At 38.4% G+C, this 22,042-nt stretch overlaps 1 protein-coding gene across 2 annotated transcripts in view; it reads right to left on the bottom strand.

Moving 5' to 3' along the window:
* Positions 1-22,042, bottom strand: part of LOC102783723 (CUB and sushi domain-containing protein 1-like) — a 448,866-nt gene that overhangs the window by 185,201 nt on the left and 241,623 nt on the right. For both annotated transcript variants that reach the window (XM_035905239.2, XM_087837652.1), the window contains exons 4-7: positions 18,378-18,572; positions 17,282-17,489; positions 4,525-4,637; positions 3,751-3,828 (exon numbers count right to left, since the gene is read on the bottom strand). In XM_035905239.2, coding sequence (XP_035761132.2) covers positions 3,751-3,828; positions 4,525-4,637; positions 17,282-17,489; positions 18,378-18,572 — 594 coding nt within the window. The remainder of the gene's footprint in view (positions 1-3,750; positions 3,829-4,524; positions 4,638-17,281; positions 17,490-18,377; positions 18,573-22,042) is intronic.

The following is a 22,042-nucleotide window of genomic DNA, read 5'->3' as shown; positions in this document are numbered from 1 at the left end:
CGTCTGTGAACCTATTTAAATCTATACTTGTGTGTGTATTAGAATGTGCTTTAATATAAGCTTGAGGCTGTTACAGACAGTCTTTTAGATTATGATTCATAAGCACTCCACTCTCTAGACAGGTAAAACTCATTACCATCAGTCTGGTTCTTTGTAATGATTACATATTGCATAAAGACTGCAGATTCTTCACCACAGAGCTATAATATTACCACTGGGAGTCATTTAGTCTACAGAAGTGTTGTTCAAAGACTAGTTGAGGACCAAACGTGGACCTTGGATTTCCTTTTTTTAAAATATTTTAATGGCCCTGGTTGCCAACCTGATGGTCTACACTGGAATAACCTTGCTCAGCCAATGTGAACCCACATCTACTCAGCTTTGGTCCCCATGACAAGCATGTGAGCACGTTTTCAATGAACATGGGCCCAAGGTGAGGTAAATTTCTAATTTATTTCCAGAGCTGCAGAGGCTAAAGGGCTCCCTGGACTACACAGTTAACAGTAATTATCATCACTATGCTTTGGCTCCACGTAATGATTACGGATAACGAAGCTAATGTGCTTAAGTGCAATAACAATTTTACAAGTGGGATAGTTACTTTTGAATCTTTCAGCATATATAAACCACTGGTGATTACAGTTATTTTACAACATACAGGGAATTTCTCTCCTGCAAAACCAATTTAAAAGGTCAACTTATTTTTTTCTCCAGCAGAGTTTTACTGAGTCTATTTCTTGGGGTAATACATACAAAACATAACACTATATGTCACCATGCATTATAAAAGATTTACATTTGGAAAGAAATTTACCTCATAACAAGATATTATGTTTGCCAGCTTCTCGTAACAAGTACCAACCATTACTTTCTGACTTCAGATATTCTTTATATGGAAACAACTTTGGTTATGGTCATGTGTGAGTACGGACTGTGTGTGTGTACTTTAGTAAATCTAAGTAAAGGTATGTTCTTTACCCAGCGTCATATCATTGAAGACTATAATAAACTGACGTGCCGCAGGAACTCCTTATATAATCATGCACACACTCAAATATGATGCACACCAGTTTAAATATTAATTGCAGCAACACATGGAGAAGCACAAAAGCACATGAGAATTTCCCTTCACACGTGCACATACGTTCACACAAAAAACGCCACACTAATGTTAATTGTGGCAGTGCATGCTTGGCTGAGCGTGTAAATCGGCAGAATTATTGATGAGGATTCTATTATGAAGTTAAATGCTAAGGGATGGATGAGGTATGAGGCTGGGCTTCTGTGATAATTAAAAGCCCGTGTCACAGGATCGGAATGCTGTTTACGGGGCATCTCCAAGCTGCCAAGACATGTCTGCCATCAGAGACTGTAAAGATATTTGTCTTATTTACAGCCAAATTTATTGTTTTGCTTCCTTGTGGTCAATATAGTGTTTAACTTTATTTGGTTTCCCATTAGCTGCCACTGAGGTGAAAACTATTTCTCCTTAGGTCCACATAAAAGCAGAAGACTTCCACAGATTATCCCCTTGCTTTCCTAAATAACAAGTGATCTATTCTAATCACCGCATGTCTAATAGTTAGCAGAGACAGTTCTTTTGGTTTTGAGATATCACAAAGCTGAATCGGAGTAAATACTTAATGGTTAAACACAGCCTCTAGAGAGAAATCTTTTAAACTCTACAACAATTACACATTACTTGCCAGCATTCGAACAAATCATTGGTGTATTAGTAATAAATCATCTTGAAAGTTCCACTGACAAAGCTTTGGGCTTATTTGTTTGTGTCAGAGAACTTGCTGCTTTTATATTTCAAAGAAAAAACACACCAGTTGTGTTTCATCTCAAAATTAGACATTTTCTTCTGGCAGGATGCTGCAAACTGGTGCACTGAACAACAAAAATTAAGGTTATTTAAAACTGCACAAATCTACAGTCACTGCTTTGGACTTTTAAGAACAGTATTACTTTGCAGTTCCACCATACGTTCTCAAATATAATTTCAAGCTATGCCTGGTTTTCTTTTAAACTCTTTTAAATGAAACCAGGATTTTATTATTCATGTTTAAAACAGAAAAACTCTGAGGTTGGATAAATACAGTACCTCATGGGCAACAGCAAAAACAGTGATTTTTTTTTTTTTAACTTAAAATAAACCATTTTATACCAGTAAGTCGTCCTGGGCTCTGAGCTTATTGTTGTTTTTTTTTTTTGTTTTTCTTGGCTTATCTAGCTGCTAGCCTTGCCTTATGGATATATTTATATTCAAGTAGAAAGTCTGGCTTTCATTGTAGCTTTCACCAAAATAAATCCCACTCAGATGATATACAGTGTACTATATGCAAATAATGTGCAGACTGTTTGCACTGCAATATGGGAAAATAGTCAAGTGGCGAGCTTAGCAAAAGAAAAAGGGGGCAGCCATAAAAAACAGACACAAAAAAAAAATAATACTGCAGAAATTAAAGAAGCACTTCAGAATTTTTCGTCTTTGCCCTGCTGCTCTCCGTAAGACGCTTCACTTTCTTTACTGACTTAAAATCTAACAGACAGGCTGTTTCTAGTCTGTGCAATAATGATTTCAGTGTTTCTTTCTGGATTCTTGGCTGCACCTCCAGGGGCAATGAATAAGACACAGTGGGAACACTTCCAGTTTTGGCCGAGTAACACCAACGCTTTATTGTGCCCACTTTTGGAAATTTATATAGTTTAAAAAAGTTAAATGGGTAAAGAGTGGCACTGGAAGCAAGATTGGCAGTCAGCAGAAAGTAAATCACTGTGCTACACTGAAGTTTGCTCTTCCTGACACCTTACTAAAAACGTATAAATAATCAGAAAGCACACACAAAATACTGGTGCGATACTGGTGTGGGAATCTAACACAAGGATATGGCTGCTAAGCAACAAAACATATTTGGTTATAATCTTTCACATCAAGTAAAGACTCATGAAAAGTACAAATGATGAAAAAACAGTTTTTGTAGCAGCAGTTTTTTCCTTACTTTTACAATACCACTGACTTAATTGTTCTCTGTTGTGTAACTTTCTCTTATTTTTGGATATATTCCCCTTGTTTTGTATATATTTCTCCTGTTTGTTATTTCCTGCTGTTTACACTTTATATATGTCATTCTGGCACAGTTTGGTCACAGCTTTGTTGTATATGTACAGTGACAATAAAGAGCTATTCTATTCTATTCTATTCCATTTGCTGGCACTCTGGAGGGTCTGATCTCTAGTTTAGGAACTAGCAGACTAAACCTGTCAGACTTAGCCAATGCTACTTTTGCATTAATGTATCACTAATAAATATCTAATGGATGGGAACTAATGGAAACTATAATACTATATAGTCAAATTAAATCAATCCACTGTTTTTTATTTAGATATATTTAAAACTTCTGTTTTTATTTATTTGTTTATTTTTGCTTTTAATATTCTGATAGTAGTAATCAAAAAAGTACTAAGAAAAGATTAAGTAACCTGCTACAAGAAACAGAAAGAAAAGGAGAGCATGATACCAATTCCTGTCTCCTAGGAGGTCGACCTCATTGAAAAATAGATGAAATCACTTCTCCTGCCACATCAAAGATGGATGCATCCCCCGTGTCCTTGCATATATACAACATTTCTCTGTGTGTGTGTTTAAATATGTTTGACCAAATGTGTAATGCAATGCCATCTAAACAACGTGGTCACAGCATCTGCATCAGCACACAAAACCACGGCAGATTGTAGGGTACTTACAGACAGCGTTTTTGTGACTGGAGTCTTTGCTGGGCATCATTTTCACCCCTCTAGACTTCAGCTCGATTGCTTTCTTCACTGTGGGAAGGGAATTAGCAGTTATTCATTTAATTATACATCACATTTTTTAAAGATTTAATTGTTTGTCTTTTTTGCAAAGCACTAATTATTTTAGGGGGTTGCCATTTGGTGCACCTATGCGTGCAATCCAAGAAATGCTTCTCACCCCCTTGCACTTACAAATCCACGACAAATTTACAATTAGAACAGGAAACAGCAAAAGAAACTGAAGGACACAGAAAAGTGAGGACAAAGGGGAAAAGGGGGGCAGCAAAAGAGATGAGCAGCATTAAAATTTATTCAATCTATTTTATCCTAAGTGGCAGCACTGTCGAGAATAAGGAAGGAAGACAGACCAGTCTTGGATCACTGTGTTTTGTTTTGGGAACAGCCAATTAAATCTGATCCATCATATGGAAACTGAAATTCATCTTAATATATTCATTAAGCGACATAACTGATCAGTCAGGCAGGAAAATCCCATCTAGTTCAATGAGTTGATTTAAAGCCCTTTTTTATAATAATAATAATAATAATAATAATAATAATAATAATAATAATAACTTATGTGTGGAATCGTTTGTAAATGTGTTCGAAACAGCATAATTTTCAAACACACAGTGATGCATACACACACTACATACAAGTAATTATAAGTATAACACAGTGGTAAAAACTACAGAGACATAAAATGTATGTCTGAAAGAGTAATACCTTGATACTGAGCACTGAATCCTTTTCTTCTGTGATTGCTGTCGGAGGTGAAATGTATCCGAACCCAGTTCTTATTTGAAATCACTGGCGAAGGCAGAGTTGTACCAGTCAGCCTGGAAGAAAGCAAACAAGAACTTTATTAAGAACAAAACATAAACTGAACATGATTGATGCAGACAGATACCAAACCTAAGACGTAAGTATATTCTAATATTCACAGTGCTGTGCTCCTTTCTGTGTCGTACGACGCTGTGGACAGTACAGCACAACATCACAAGGCAGATCCTTTGAAACACAGAGTCCATCTACAGTGAATTTTGCTTTATTTTGTCGATGTGAAATATATTTCTACTTTTCTCTAGTGGCAAGTATAGCAACATGCTGAATATTAGATAGAGGTTTAGACCCTCCTTCAGAGATAAATTATGTTTATCACAACAGTCTGTTATAGCAAGAGCAAGAAAAAAAAATGCACAATGTAGTTGTTGGAAGAAAGTGCTGTTCTCTAATTACAAATTACCAGCATGATCAGCTACTGTGAAAAATGTAGCAAAATGCCTATTCACAAACAACTGTAAATATGTAAGATATGCAAGGCAGAGCACAGAGGTGCAGAAAAACTACTGGATCTATGTTTCATGTGAAAATATGAAAATGTGCCAGTGTAGAGAGAAGTTTCTAGTGAGTTCAAGGTATAATTTTTGAGTCCCTTTGATTTGTCCTCCATGGTACAAAGGCTGGCTATGATTTAAAGAGGTTTTTGCAAAAAGGCAATTTGTTCCACTGGTTTGGAAATGCAGATGTGGGAAGTGAATGATATTATCCATTCCCATTATGATCAACCCTCACCAAAAGCATAATGTCTGCACTTTTACTGGTCACAGTCCTACTTCAGTGTCTAAGTGGTTTCCATTGAGGGAAGTCCTTGCTGAAAAAAATACATTTACAAAAAAAAAAAAAAAGCTGTAAAATTTGTTATAAAAATTCATCAGCAAAAAAATAAGAAAAAGCAACTTTGTTAACTGAAAAACAAGACTCGTCTATTTTGTAAAGTTGACTGAATTAGGATATAATGCTTAGTGACTTTGAAAAAAAGTGTATGTTCCTGATTTCATAAGAGCTGGGCTAAAAACTATCTGAGTTTCACACACAATCACAATAAACACCAAACCCTACAGGGGAAAGTTAAGTAAAAGAGGGGGCTGTTGATAATAAAGCAGAAGAAAAAAGAAACAACTTCACACATTTTTTAACCATCCCTACTAAGAGGATAAGTCAGTACCCTATGGTAAGTCTTACATCAGATTTAGCTTCTGTTACTTTTCTTTACCAACGGCAACCAACACGGCGTTAAAAGGAATAAAACAAAAAGTACCGAAAAAATGATGCACAGAGAGAAGCAAGGAAATGATGTAGGAGATGCTGCCTGGAAGCTCATGTTCTACCAACCTCTCTAGAGCAACAAGCGGTACACTAACTGCCCTTTAATAATGCTGCAGTTACACTGAGTAGACTAGAGAGAGCAAGTTACAAATTCTGATGAAGAAAATGAGGGAATAAAATATAAAGAATTAAAAAGAAAAATGTAATTAGAGAACCTCATTGATTTGATTCTTTGATTAGATTTGATACTGTCAATAAAGCTGGGTTATCAACTAAAAAATCTGAGGAAAAAAAAAAGAAACAAATCTGTAAGAGGATAAAAAAAAACCCTGCCAATGTATCTACCCCGAGGCGATATAACACTATAGTATACACAGTGAAAAGCTCCAGTACTGTTGTGTGATGTGTCATCTCTCAAAGAGTCAACTAGCAGTCTTTATCAGTGAGAGCATTTAAATATAAATGTCTTGTTGTGTGGCACATTAACACAAAAAATATAGTGCATGATATGAAAACTAGACTAAAAAGGATGGGGCTCCCTACAAACATCAACAAAGGATATATAGGCTTGTTATTGCAGTATTTATTTTTTGTTTCAAAACTTCAGCCTTTACAATGATTTCAAGAGAATGTGCAATTTTATCTCAGCCTAGCCTGGCAGAAGATGTTCTCAGACAACCTGTGTGATGTAAAAAAAAAAAGAAAAGGAAAGGAAAGGTCTATATGATGAAACAGCTTATAGTTACATAAGGATACAGTGCTAGACTGTGCTGTTTTCTCTTTGACTAAAGTCAGATTCAATCAAAAACTTACCACAGAGGAACATTTTTTTATACAAAGTTCACTGAAGAGAAAGTAAGCAATGCTACATTATGACTGTACTTATATATATATTACTAATACATTATATATGAGTACATTATATCACTCTATTAATGTATAATATCAATCTCTCTCTATATATATGTGTTTTCCTAACTATCTTAAACAGAGGAAAGAAACAAGAAGCAACATTTTACATTTTATCCAGTTTTTATAGCTAAGTGCTAGAGTGCTATATTAAGTTATGTTATTTTGTTACTAATGCACCGCTGCATAAGAAGCAAAGGTGGAAAGTAACAAAGCACAACTAAAATACTCAACACTCAAATAAATATATACTTAAAGTAAAGTAATACATACTCAAGTAAAGTACAGATACCTGCATTTTCAGGTGATTGCACTTTACCGTGAGTTACTGTTGCCGCCCTGTAAACTCGAAGCATTCTGGCCATTCTCCTCTGACCTCTGGCATCAACAAGCATTTTCACCAGGAGAATTGCCACTCACCGGATATTTTCTCCTTTTCAGACTATTATCTGTTACCCCTAGAAACGGTTGTGTGGGGAAAATCCCAGCAGATCAGCAGTTTCTGAAATGCTCATGCCAGCCCGACTGGAACCAAGAACCATACAATGTTTGAAGTCATTCAAATGACCTTTCTTTCTGATTCTCATGATTGGGTTAGATACACGATATGGACAAAAGCACCAGACCAGCTACACACTACAGGAGTTGCTTGGCCTGTGAAAACCATTGCTTCCAGTGCACAGTTTTTTTTTTGCAGATGTTAATACCAGAGGAAGTGTGGAACTCCGGAAAGCAGTTACTGAATCAGCTGCACTGAGATGACTTTCCTGTCCCATGCCCATATGTGGTCTGCCACAAGTGAGCTCTTTAGAAGGACCAATGATTTCAGGGCTAGGTGCTTTATATTATACACCTATGGCAATGGACCTGAGAAGACCTGAATTCAAAGATTAAGAGGTGTGGCCCAGTGCGTTAGTACATTAATAACCAGCTGAAGTGTATTTATGTGTGTGTTGACATTTTAGAAAAGTAAGTATTCTGAATAAGCCTTGAAGACCTAAAAGTTGTAATTAAAAGCTTCTCATGCACTCCAGATATTATAGGGCTTAAACAATTACAAACTTGTTTATATATACAGAGTTTAATTTAATACAGTGTAGTAAATTCTTATATGTCTCGAAAATAAAGAAAGGTGGGGGAAATGTTAAGAAGAGAAAGAAAAAAAAATTCATGATATTCTGCCTCTCTTCCATTATTCATGCGTACTGGCGTCCTGCCTGACACTGGAGTGAGAGTGAGACAAGGGGTCAGAGAGGAGACAGAACAAGGGATGTGGGAGATGAGAGTGAACTAAAAAGAAAGGTAGAAAAGGAGGAGAAGCAAATGAAAAGAGAGGTTCCCTTAATCTTTCAAAAACAAGCATGCTTGACAAAAAAGGAAACAGGAGAAGAAGAGAGGAGAGACGTGAAGGATAGGTGGAACAGGAGGTTTTTCACAGAAGAATAAACGCAAGTGAAAGAGAGCTTAAAAGAAAGACACGAGCAAAGAAAAAATAATCGGAAGGAAAAACACTGAAGAGGAGGTGAGAGCGAGAAAGTCACTTAAATGAACAGGAAGAGAAGGATTAGACTAGTCGCTTTGAGAGGTCAAAGTGATAAAGGGAGAGAGAAAGAGTCAAGCCTAAATGAGGTTGGGCAATACTAATACGAGATTGCAAAGAATGGAGATAAATGAGAAAGAAAGTGACCCTGGAAGGGAAAATGAGAGGAGGGATGGGAAGAGCAAAAATAAATAATAAAATAGAATCACATAAAGAATTAAGCTGTGAGGATAAAACAAAAATGAACATGTGAGGGAAGAGAGGGAGAGGAATGTTTACAAAACTCAAGAAATATGAAAGATGAAAACACTGCAGAGGGGAAAAGAGAAAAGGAGATGTTTGACAGACCAGGGGAGGGGGAAAAGGCAACAGACGACGTGAGGCCAAGTCATGCAGCAGAGAGGAGATGGACAAGTAAACCAAGACCAGCAGAGAGCTATTTGTGGGAATATTCTAGCACTCTTCTATTGTTAGGGCAACTAGCTTTTTTCTGATACGAAGATAAACACAGACGCACAACTTTATACTACTGGGGCACCAATATTTTGGCACCTACTCTTCTGACTGGCTGCTTGAATCGCTGCAAATACATATTTTTAACCTTACTGCATTGTTGCACTTACTGCAAATCCCTGTGGATGTGTGCATCTGTAAATGGCAAAAAGCCACAGTAAAAATAAATTATTGGATACAGGTCACGAGTGTAAAGCACATTATCCACAACAGATAGCTGTTTATTCCCACTCCTTGGTGCAAAACCTGGCTACAATGCTACTTTTAATGTCACACTCGCCCTTTTTACACTGATACACACAGAGACACACACCGGCAGTCCCACAGACAGTAAACATAATTTAAAATGTAAATGTAATAACAGGACAAGTGATGTGTCACAAAGTGGAGAAAAAGAGAGTAAGAGGAGGACTGGCAGTTGCACGAAGGGGAACGAGGGAGAAGCAGCGGGAACGGATCAGAAAGCAGGAGATCTAAACAGAGGAGAAATGAGATGTAACAGAGGGACATGAGAGCAGAACAAATAGGAAGAAAGACAACATTTGGAGAAAAAATATCTAGCCTCTTTCTTTGGCAGTCATTGAATGTGTCATGAAAAGGCTCTGAGGATGGACAAGGTTCATCTAAAGATGCTGCAGGCTGGTTGTGATGCTCTTTGAACTTCCAGATAAGTGTAGAGGCCAGAGGGTCAGTTCAAATGATCAAGGACTTGCACACCAAAGCATTACTATGATAGACCACCGAGGTCAAGCTGCTACAAAAGAATCTAATGTTGAATATCACATGTATGAAGAGCAACTTGGGGACTGTCTCAGTCGCAGAAAAACGAATGAGCTTTTTACCGACTTGAAGTTTGCACTCACAGCTCTGTTTTTTGCTTTTTTCCTCATCCAGTACATCCATTAAGTAAGTAATTAGTATACTAAAAGAAAATTATTAAACACTACTTTTTCAAAATCCTCATGCAAATTCTTGAGTTGTCAACACTGATGAAAATCTGTGTCATTACTGTAGTGACAAAGATAGAACTAAATTTAATAAACTGTTCTTGAAAACATGACACTTGAACTTATTGTAAGCACTTATATATAAGGACTCATTAAGTTACAGAAAAAGATACATCGCCAACATTGTTTCTCTTAGCATTGAAAGACAGAGGCAGAGGATGACAGCTGGGCAAAAGGAGCACAGGGGAAGAGGGAAATGAAAGAATGGCCAGGCAGAGAGCTAAGAGTGCAGAGAATGGAAAGAAAAAAAATAGAGGCAAGCATGAAAAATAAAGGAGGATGAAAAGAGTGAAATGTGTAGGTAATGGAATGAGAAGAGGGGTTAAGAGCTGCAGAAGACCTGCAGTAAACTTTCATTAAAATGATCAACAAAGCTCATTTCATATAATCAGAGAGAGAAAAAATACATTCAGAACCGAAGATAACAGTAGTTACACTGTCACAGATAACAGTCTATATTTCATAAAAAACATTATTTAAGTAACCAGTGGCTGGTAAAAGAAGAGTAACAATACGAAACCAAGTATGGAAAACAACAGAGATGTATATGATCAGGGATGCAACGATACCAATTTTTTCAAACCGATACGATACCGATACTTGGATCTGAGTACTTGCCAATACAGAGTACAAAAACCGATACTTCTACCACACACACACACACACAAATGCAATGAATTGGAAGACAGGTTTTATTTTATTCTCTGCCGATAATAAATAATATCTTAATAAAAATGACCACAAAAAAATTTCAAGTGAAAAATAAGCACTTCTGTTAAATTATTGCAGAGTCTCCACATTGTAATTTAACAAAATATCACTGAACTATTGGCACTGTCTCGAGCTTTCAGAATAATAAATAAACACTTCTGTTTGGAATAAAATAAATACAAATTAGGTTTGAGAATAAAATAAACTTTTAAATTATTGCAGAGTGTCCATATTGTAAACAAACAAACAAAATAACGAAAGTATTTGGCATTGACGAACAAACTCCCCATCTGCCCGTGGATCATCAGTCCACTGTGCCGTTAAACCGAGGACTGACATCGTGCACACACTGCTTGTCTTTACCTCTTTAGAAAGTTTTGGCACCATCATCTCCCTGATGTGTGGGCGACTGGGAATTTCATATAGCAGCTGAGTATGCTGAGAAAAATCCTATGTTTTCCACGACTGGCATTGGCCGGTCATCCAGAGCGATAAAATGAGTCAGAGCCTCTGTTATTTTAACTGCCCGTGGATTTTCTCTTGACATTTTTCATCGCTTTTCCAAAACCTGAGTGGCTTGGCTGTTCCGGTCCACACTGCTGACATTTTGTTTAGCCTAGCTACAGCAGCCTCCAGTTTTTTTTTTTTTTTAACTGGAGCTGCCAGTCTGACTCGTCTGACCCTGTGCCTGTTTAGCGCGGGATGTCCCCCTAGTGGCCAATCTAAAAAACTACAACAGAAATGACAAGCCACCCTCTGATTAATGAAATAAGTTAGTATCGGTTTATGGTATCGGTTAACTTTTACGAGTATGAGTACACACACATTTTACAGTATCGGCCCCGATACCCGATACCAGTATCGGTATTGGTGCATCCCTATATATGATTTTTAAATACATCGTGAATATTTAAGTATCACCGGGTGCATGGACACCTCATTAGGGGTGGGTTTTTATAATCGATTTATCGATTAAAATCGATTCTGGCTTGGATAACGTAAAATCGATTCATTAAAATCCTGAATCGATTTTTTAATATAAATTTATTTTGCCCAAAATGCCAGAATCTCTGGTGAAATCTCACAAAATTTCAACAACCACCAAACAGCTAAGACAGTAAATGAGAGCAGGTACACGGATTCTGCACAAAGACTTAAACACACAGCACAACCCGCGGATCAGAATCAGTTAGATGTCGCCTTTCTCACGGTCGGGGCTGAAAGCCGACAGCTCGCTGATTCTGATCTGTCGGCGGGTCCGCGCTTTGTGTTCACGCCCTTTATGCGCTGATTCTAAAGCTGTTAGTTTGATCTCTCTCCAAACAATATTGACTGAACCAGCAGCAAAAGAAGATCCAAACTACGCTTCACATAAACATCGTCATGAATTCACTCTGACTTTTACTGTTTTGCTTCGACCACGATGCACAGCTCTCTCTCTCTCTGTACTGTTTTCTTCATTATTCGCTTGCTTGTTACGCACAAGTCTACCGCTGTTTACAGCGCTGTCGGCCGCCGTTTTTTTTTTCTTTTTTCCGTTTTATATACTTCCGAAAAGAAAACCTAATTTCTGCCGTTCAATACTGAACAAATTTAAACTTTTTAAAATTATGCAAAATGCAAAACGCTTAGCTGTGTCTCTAATAAAACCGCTGTAACGTCAGAGGTAATGTTCATGTGTTGATTAATGGTTTTCTTTCGTTTTTGATGTACTGCAGAATATTTTTATAAAATCCCAGGCCAGAAAAATCACCTTCATGTTTTTCTGTGTTTTATCCTCAGCTACTTTGACACAAAGGCATCTGCTGTGATGCTCACACCTATGATAAAGTCTTGCGTGTGTCAGCTTCCTTTTTATAGATAAAAAAAATGTAAATGTACTGATCTGAATTATAATATTTCTGACTGTCAAAATTTCCCAGATTCAAATCGAAGTGAATCGAATCGAATCGAATTAAATCGAATCGTGGATCGAATTGATTCGGGACCTTGTGAATCGGAATTGAATCGATTCTAGAAATCAGTGACGATACCCAGCCCTACACCTCATGCCTGGACTACATCCAAAGGCCTCTGTAACTCCATATCCAGTTTTCCAGTATTCATAAACAATACTATAAAGATTCTCTCCAATAGGACTGCAGACGACGGCAAGGCTGGAATATGTGCACAGGGACTTCACAACACTTCTTTGCATCTATTTTTACTTCTATATTGACTACAGACTAACTTTTACCTGGTGGACATGACATAAAACTTTAAACTGGATCAGCTCATGTTTTACACAGACAGGTGATTTGTGTCCAGCACGCCCTCCCAAAGTTCTTCTGAGATCTCCTCTCACAGATTATCGGAGAAAAAGAAAATGTCTGAAGATTTATAACATCCCTTTCACTGTCTTTAAAAGTACATAGGTATATCAGCGTGTAATACAGGAAACTAAGGAAATCTACTGCAGACAACACTGCTGATTGGGTAATCTTTTTTTTTCTTTCTCTGTGATCTATATAGTTCAAGTTATGACAACATTAGAATTAAAACGTGCTTCAGTTATAAAATAAAACTTCAAATTAATTCTCCAGTAAAGTGTAGTACCTCCCACAGATGGGCCTGAAGTAATCAATTCTCAATGAACTGAAACCATTTGCTACATGAATCTGTACCTTTTATATGATGTCTTTAGGCAACTATTTTTTTTGTTACATTTCTATAATATGTCCTTAAACTGCCGAATTTTAGGACCTGACTCCCAGAAATTGCCTTTCCCCCACAAAGGTCATTAAACCTTCAAGATCACGAATAAGTTTGCAATTTCAGAGCACTCACATTTTTGGGCTTATGCTTGTAAGAGGCTGAAGTCATTCTTCATGCTCCTGTTTCACCAAACCAGAGGCGTATTAGGTTTGGCGTTTCTGAATTGATCAAAGGGATTTCTAGTCAAAGTAGTATAAATAAAATCACTGACATTTCTCCATCTGTAGTCAAGGATGGATAGCAAAGTCATAGGGTAACAAAGCTGGTAAGTTATTTGAATAATAAACATGATAAACCACTTTCTGCCATTATATGTTTTTATTTTTTTGTACTGTACTATTATTTTTATACTATCTGAATTTAAATTAAAAAGATTGAGAGGTTTATACAGATTATTATCAGCATGGAGTTCTCTGAATTTTTCACATTTAACTAATATGCATCTGCTCTTGATGCCAGTCCATTAGGAGTTACACCTTAGTTACACCTACTGTAGGAATAATCTAAGGTGCTTGGAAAGAAAAGCATCTGGACTTCTTTAAGTTGCTTGAAGACGTTTCACTTGTTATCCGAGAAGCTCCCTCAGTTCTAAGGTCAAATGGTGGAGAGTCCCAGATTTAAGCCCTATGGAAGTGTCCCCCCAAGAGCGGCATGGACCGCCTGATGATCCTCTACCTAATCACATGAGCTAAGGTGTGAAAATGGGTGTAGGTCACAACCTAGCCCCAAACCTAGCCCCACCCTATCATGTGATTTCCTGAGGTCAAAAGGCCCAGAATGTGAGTGGGTGTTAATGCGTCTGAGAAGGGATCTCAAACCTGAATTATAGATGGCAGACAGCTGGTGTCGTAAGCTACCGGGTCTGTTCAAAGATGGTCATTCACAGTGGATATTCAATTCAATTTTCAATTCAATTTTATTTATATAGTGCCAAATCACAACAACAGTTGCCTCAAGGTGCTTTATATTGTAAGATAGACCTACAATAATACATTCAGAGAAAAAACCCAACAATCATATGATCCCCTGTGAGCAAGCATCTGCTGCGACCGGTTGGGCTTCTTTCAGCTCCTTAGACTACAATGACTTGGATGACTGAGAACTTTACAGACATACTGTAAGACTAAATGCTACTTGAAAGAACAAATGCATGCAGATACACACCCCTTTCATCATACACAGGCACAGAACACACATTTGAATACATAACATCTTAAATTTAGAACACCAACCCCTCCCCACAAACCATTAATATGTAGCTGGCAAAAATTGCATGACTAATAAAGTAAAGGAAGAAAGTTGGGTCAGTTTATTTGTATAACCTACTATCAAATGTTCCAAAGCCCTTTTGGAGCTGTGATGCCATTAGCACACAGCAACCAACAACACAAATAACTGGATGTTTTTGCTTCCTTGTGTCTTCCTGACCCTGTTTCTGTCAATCAATCTTTTTTTTTTGCCAGTTTGACCTCACTCAACAGGTAGTTTTCAACCCAGTAAAACACAGTGGACCAAAAACTGGGACCAGCTATTGGATTATCCATCACATAATCTTACAAATTAGACTAAGTTTCAAATACCATCATAGTTGAGGTGTACAAACAGTTTAACACGTTCACTTGTCTGCAGCAATAAAGTTTCGTCTCTGAAAAGAATACGAGGTGTGGAATTGCATAAAATGACCAACTCTGTGCGTGTGTGTGTGTGTGTATCAGTGTTTTTGTGTGTATGTGTGACAGCTAGTCAACCTGACATTCAACTTGCCAGCTAGCAGACAGGAACATGAAACAGGAAATTGCTTTTGGGACAGCCAATCAGAAAATGCTCTCTGTAAACAGGAAGAATCCATCAGAGTAGTCTTGTCAGGTGTCAGTCATTTTCACAATGACCTGTTTTCATGCCTCAGTGAAAATGTCAGTCATCACTTAATCCCACCTCTGGAGAAAAGTACTTAGGATTGTATTAGGTTGTGCATAGAAAAACCCTTTCCATTTTATTTTAGGTCTTTTTTTAAAATCATGTGGGTGGTATAACTGAAACATCTCTTGGTTTATTCCCAATTTGGGAACTTTGTTGTACACATCTAGGTTTCTGTGTTTTGAGCTGAAAACATTTTTTTGAGATGGTGCATATTTTCACAGCCTGTTGCGGTGGCTCATTAGATAAATCACCAAGTTACCTCAATCTTTACTGCAGGAGTTTTTCTTTTAAGTAAGTATGACGGAAATGTTAAACCCTAATCAGAGCAGTCAAGACAAAAGTGCTTAGTTCTTGCAGTCTCCATTTTCCATGTAACAAAATGTTGGGTGCACTCTCTACTACTCTTCCTTATCTTGCCCCTGCATTGCAGAGGGTGGTTTGACAGTGGTCCTTGAATGTTATACTGTCAGAGCCAAGCTGTGTGTATGCGTGTGTGCACTTGACTGTGTGTAATCTGTCAGAGCCTAGAGAAACAATCAACAGCTCACCCTGTCAGAGAGCCACTTAAGACCTGACAAAAACACACACGTGTGCACACGCACACACACAAATGGTATCATGAGAATGCCATGGTTGATGCGCACTGCTCGACTGGTGACGGCACTAAATGCACAATTATTCTCCATTCCTTTTGTTTTCATCCAGTGCTATTGTCTCTGCCTCTTTCACTCCTCTTATTTATCTGTCGACCTATTCATTCAATTACTTTGCAAGCAGTAGCACAATCACAAAGCATTTTCTACACATGGAAGACATCAGTTGCAGTTAGGAGAACATGAGAAAAAAAATCCTCTAAAAAACGATCTCTTGGAATTGGTTTTATTATTTGGAAAATATTTCTAATGATTAATATTCTGAAGTTGTATTGTTGTGTCTAAACAACACTATTGAAAGAACTTGCATACAAAAATACCCACTATTGATGCAAATGCTGCTAACAAAGCATTACAGGATTTTAGTTTCTGGTTTTTGGTATTTATGTAACACCAAAAACGTATCACAGATGTCAAATCCCTTTCAATTCAAAGTAATTGCTCTTTCTGAAGAAGAAAGCAACCTGGGATAAACTACGCTAACAGAGACGAGAATACGTATGTTTTGTTTCAATCATGTCTAAAAATATAGAGTTTACTAATGTCTAATTAGGCTTTGCTTCCAGGCATGTCTGTTGTTATTACTGACAGAGGCCAAACAACTTCATACTTTCCCCTCTCTTGATTTCCCAGCACTTACAACCTGGAAACAAGTCCCCCATCCCTAACTATTAAGCTTCTCCCACCTTTGCACAAACATAGTGAAGCCTCCACTGGATGCGTGTGATATTTCAAACAAACCAACATGACTTCCAACAGTGCTCTAAATTTAAAAAGCAGAGCGTTTTGTGGCACAGCAGAGTGCAAATTTTCAAACTCAACTACAGAAAAAAATGGGAGCAAAAACAAAACTATTTATCACCTTGCCTATGGGATTTGAATAAATCAGGAAAATCAACAGGACTCCTGTGTAGGTAATCAATCAGCGGTCGTATCTGTCCTCCCCAACAACATCATTAGTCCCCTTTTAAAATTAAAAGCCATTCTTGAAAGTACTTTTGTTAGGGAAAATTGGAGTGAAAACAACAACTGTTCTCTTCATTGTAAGCAAATCAGATAACTGAACAATAAAGTCTCTGGGTTGCTAATTCTTGGAATGAAGCATCTGCCTATTTTATAGAACATCAGTGTCCACTTTGTTTACATCTATGCTACACTCTTTCTTTCACTGCTCAAAATTAAAAAAAAGAAAACACACAAAAGATGACTATACCACTAAAGCTTTAGTGTCAGTGGTGATTGTGTGTGTCTCTGTTTTCTTTATATATTTACCGCTCAACACATGGTGCCTCAGTCATGCTGATTTGTACAAAGACCCCTGCGTTATCTGGCTTAGCATTGCAATCTGTGCGTGAGATGTGTCTTACCATATGCTTGGTGCTTCTGTCCCGCTGATTTCCAGGAAGTCATATTTGTCCTCTAATAAGAAGTCATTGAAGACGAGAGCTATGGTGTCCCCAGGCTCAGCAAGGATTGACCACGTACAGTCCAGGTTGTTGTCGTACTCTGCTGGGTATCCAGGGCTGGTTATTGAACCCGCGGTGCCTCGTAACGTACCGCCACACGCTCCCTCGGCTGGTTAGAAACAGAGGAAACGAATGCTATTTTTATTATTTCATATACTGACTTTGTACTTTGTAACTTAACTTCTTGGCCTTCTTAGGTTGGCTTATATCATTCATTTCATGTTTTTTGTGTCAATAAAGTTTTCACACATTAAAAACCACACTTTTTGACACATGCCTCTCTAACATTAGCAGACAAATAAACACAATGCACACACTATGAGCTGAAATAATTACAGTATTGTCATTATCACATCATCACTATGATTTAGATCATCTGTTAATTTTCATTCACAACTACTCATTTAGCAAACCCTCAATAGAGCTATTCAACCATCTACTCACTCTAATGGAAGAAATATGAACAGATCTGTTCTTGTCTGTAGACTAATGAACCATTAAAGGGGCTTTACTTAAGGATGTTGGGCACCATCTGGTTGATACAGTAGTTTGTGATGTAATTTGAGGCAGACTATTCTGTGCTTTGGAAGCAATCAATACACAGGGGCTCTCATCTTCTGGCTAATGACCCTTATGTCAAGTTTCTTCAGTTCTCATGATCTTAGCGATGTGATTTTTTTTTTCTGATCTTTTACTTTCATGGCTATAATTGGTGAACAGTTTTACTTTTCCCTCAATCAGAGCTTAGTTCAGTTCAAATGAAAGAACTGAAAGACTCCAATGGAGACAATGGAAAGCACATACAGCTTACTTTTGAACTTAGCTTTGGGTCATGATTATGTGAAAGGTATCTTGTCAGTTTCATTTAAGTAAAAAGAATGGTTTCCATCTTCTAAACTGTATTTACTGCAAGTCCTTTGAACTGCATTACTAAAAACATTCTAGAAGCAATATCAATGAATTGAAAATGGAAAGAAAGAAAGAAAAAATGTCTTGCCTCTGCAAAAAGGCGATGGGAAGTCCCATTGTGCTCCACTTCCAGGCGATACGATGCATGTGAGGATACTGTGTCCTTCCAATACAAACCCTGACTCACAGCTGTATCGGATTTTATCCCCCATGTTGTACCGCGAGCCATGAATGACTCCATTTGGAATGAGACCAGGGGTGCCACATGTATGACTTGGCAGCACTGAAACAAAGAGAAGAGCAGACAGAGAAAATCGTTTATTACCTCTAAAATAACCATTAATTTAACTATTTGTTATAGTGAAAAATAACCAACAAAAAAGAACCAAGAAGTTCTGGCTGTATTTTTTAATATTTGAGTGTTAGTGTGAACTACAAACCTTTTGGCTTGTTACCACATAAAACAGCTCAACTATAGATCTATTAGTCAGTCATGGTTACTGAGCAATTTGTGCTTACTTTGAAGCGGTTTGAACGCTTTGAGTTCAGCATTTTGCTTTTTTTGTCTTAATCAGTTAATTATTAAATATACTATATTTTACAGTCAACCTAATTACCCACACAAAATGCCACATACTGTATGTATGTTTGGTTTTCCAGGAAACCTAAAAATATGCTAAAGTGACTGCGTGGTATTGAGATGTCTGGCAAGCATTTTGCCTCCAATGTGCATCTGTTGCTGCGCGTTCTTAGATGACACAGCTCTACAGTGGGAGAAGCTACAGGCAGTTCATGGTATAACTAGGCCAAAATCAACTATGACTGTAGCCAACACGCCTTAGCTCCACAGAAGGGGCAGCAACACAGTGGCTGTAGTTCAACCTGGACAAATTCCACTGTATCTAACCCTGGTGTATGCTGTGTGTTATGTGTACTTGTATAACTGGAGCATGTTAACTTGCTGGGTGTGTAATGTCTGTTCGTAATGTGCATCCAAATGGCTTTTATGTGTATCTGTCTATGGGCATGCACTGTGCACTGTGTTTATGTGTAAGGGGTGTTGAGTAAGCCAATCTGTGTGTTTGTGTACGCTGTTCCAGTTAAATGCTAGCATGGTAATTAGACAAAGCTTCACCATGAGACCCTGTGAACTAGGACACTGTGAAAGGGGAAGGGATGGGGGTGAGAGGAAGACAAAGAGAGCAAGAAGAGGAGAAAACGAGAGAAAGATAAAGCTACAGACAAGAGAAGAGGGAGTAGGAGAAAGACTAGTGATATAATGAAGGAGAAGGAGTAAACGGGAAGAGAGCGGTGGGAAGGCAGAGGAGGAGGAGGTTGGAAAAGAAGAGGAGACTACAGTCACACAGCAAAACAGAGAGGTGAACTAATTGCAGTGGGGTCCAAACATGTATAATTTACTATAATTGACTCATTATTTGGATTGTATGAAGTCATGCATCAGAGACAAGTTACTTGCACTCAGCTGACCATTCTGTCCTCTGCACAAACATCCACCCTGCTCTGTTTTAATACGGTGAGGCACAAAACCAAATCCAAAGCCCAAGCTAAATCACTGACTCAAGGACAGGCTGAAGGAGTGAAAGAAGAATGGGGAAAAAAGCAAAAAAACAGAAAGGCATCATGTGTTCAAGCCAAGTCATTAGTCACAGTTATGTGACTGTAGAGTTCTGTGTCTGCCAAGCTGTCATGTTAAAAAAAGAAATAAATAAAAATACCTGCCTCATGCTCAAAGGGTTTCCCTCATATAGACAAATCAGAGTGTCCTAAGGCCTAAGTATCCTTGTTAACACACACTTGATGTTTTGATATTTTTTCATCAAAACACCAAGTGTGGTGGTTTAACTATCATATCATCTCCTAAAATTAATTTTTAGGTGTGATTTGGGAATTACAGAAAACCATTTGCACATTCACACCTATTTAAAATCATCAGTTAACCTAACTCCACTATTTCATGTATTTGGACATGTGGGAGGAAGCCGGAATACCTGATAGAAGCCACGCAGACACTGGCAGAACATGCAATCTATACACAGAAAGACCCTAGCCAGATGGTGGACTCAAACTCAGGACCTTGCTATGAGGTAACAGTGCTAATGTCGTATATATATTTGGTATTGTGACTGGTGTGTGACTTGGGCTTGAAGTTGTGTTGTACGCCACATCCCCACTGAGTTCCTGATGAAGGTTCTTAGGGTCCTGTTGATCTTGTATAGTTCCAGGCATTCCAGGATCCAGGTGTGGGGCATCGAGTCATTGACCTTGTAATCAATCCAGTCAGGGCACTGGTTGGTCAGCCTAGTCTTGCAGTCTCGGGCGACTGCTTGGTCTACTAGTAGCTGGTGTTTTGCGAGCAAGATGCTAATGATAACCAAGTGGCTAGCCTAGTATACAGGAACATCTGTGCTGAGTATGGTCTGGAAGTACCAATATCAAAATGGAATACACCCCCAAAGGTGGTTGAGAATAACCAAGCTAGAATCCTGTGGGACTTCCAGATACAGATAGACAAACTGCTGATGAGTAGTGGTGGTAGCAGGTGAGTAGCAGTGGTGGACAAGCAGAGGAAGATGGCCATAGTGATCAATATAGCACACCAAGTGATGGCAACATCAGGAAGTGGGAACACAAGAAGGTCAAGAAACCAAGGATTGAGAGCAAGAGAAGATAAGAATGGTGAATGTGTTAACTGGAACACTAGGAGCAGTGACTTCCCAAAATGGGTGATGGCCTTAGGAGAATGATATCTGAGATCTCTATCCAGAAGGGTGCAGACCTGAGACTAGGCATATACAGTGGGGCAAAAAACTATTTAGTCAGCCACCGATTGTGCAAGTTCCCCCACTTAAAATGATGACAGAGGTCAGTAATTTGCACCAGAGGTACACTTCAACTGTGAGAGACAGAATGTGAAAAAAAAAATCCATGAATTCACATGGTAGGATTTGTAAAGAATTTATTCGTAAATCAGGGTGGAAAATAAGTATTTGGTCAATAACAAAAATACAACTCAATACTTTGTAACATAACCTTTGTTGGCAATAACAGAGGTCAAACGTTTACTATAGGTCTTTACCAGGTTTGCACACACAGTAGCTGGTATTTTGGCCCATTCCTCCATGCAGATCTTCTCAAGAGCAGTGATGTTTTGGGGCTGTCGCCGAGCAACACGGACTTTCAACTCCCGCCACAGATTTTCTATGGGGTTGAGGTCTGGAGACTGGCTAGGCCACTCCAGGACTTTGAAATGCATCTTACGGAGCCACTCCTTTGTTGCCCGGGCGGTGTGTTTTGGATCATTGTCATGTTGGAAGACCCAGCCTCGTTTCATCTTCAAAGTTCTCACTGATGGAAGGAGGTTTTGGCTCAAAATCCCACGATACTTGGCCCCATTCATTCTGTCCTTAACACGGATCAGTCGTCCTGTCCCCTTGGCAGAAAAACAGCCCCATAGCATGATGTTTCCACCCCCATGCTTCACAGTAGGTATGGTGTTCTTGGGATGCAACTCAGTATTCTTCTTCCTCCAAACACGACGAGTTGAGTTTATACCAAAAAGTTCTACTTTGGTTTCATCTGACCACATGACATTCTCCCAATCCTCTGCTGTATCATCCATGTGCTCTCTGGCAAACTTCAGACGGGCCTGGACATGCACTGGCTTCAGCAGCGGAACACGTCTGGCACTGCGGGATTTGATTCCCTGCCGTTGTAGTGTGTTACTGATGGTGA

The sequence above is a fragment of the Neolamprologus brichardi genome, chromosome 1 (genome assembly GCF_056152115.1).
Source record: "Neolamprologus brichardi isolate AB-2024 chromosome 1, ASM5615211v1, whole genome shotgun sequence".
Taxonomy (NCBI): Eukaryota; Metazoa; Chordata; class Actinopteri; order Cichliformes; family Cichlidae; genus Neolamprologus; species Neolamprologus brichardi.
This window is presented reverse-complemented; position numbering and strand designations above follow the sequence as displayed.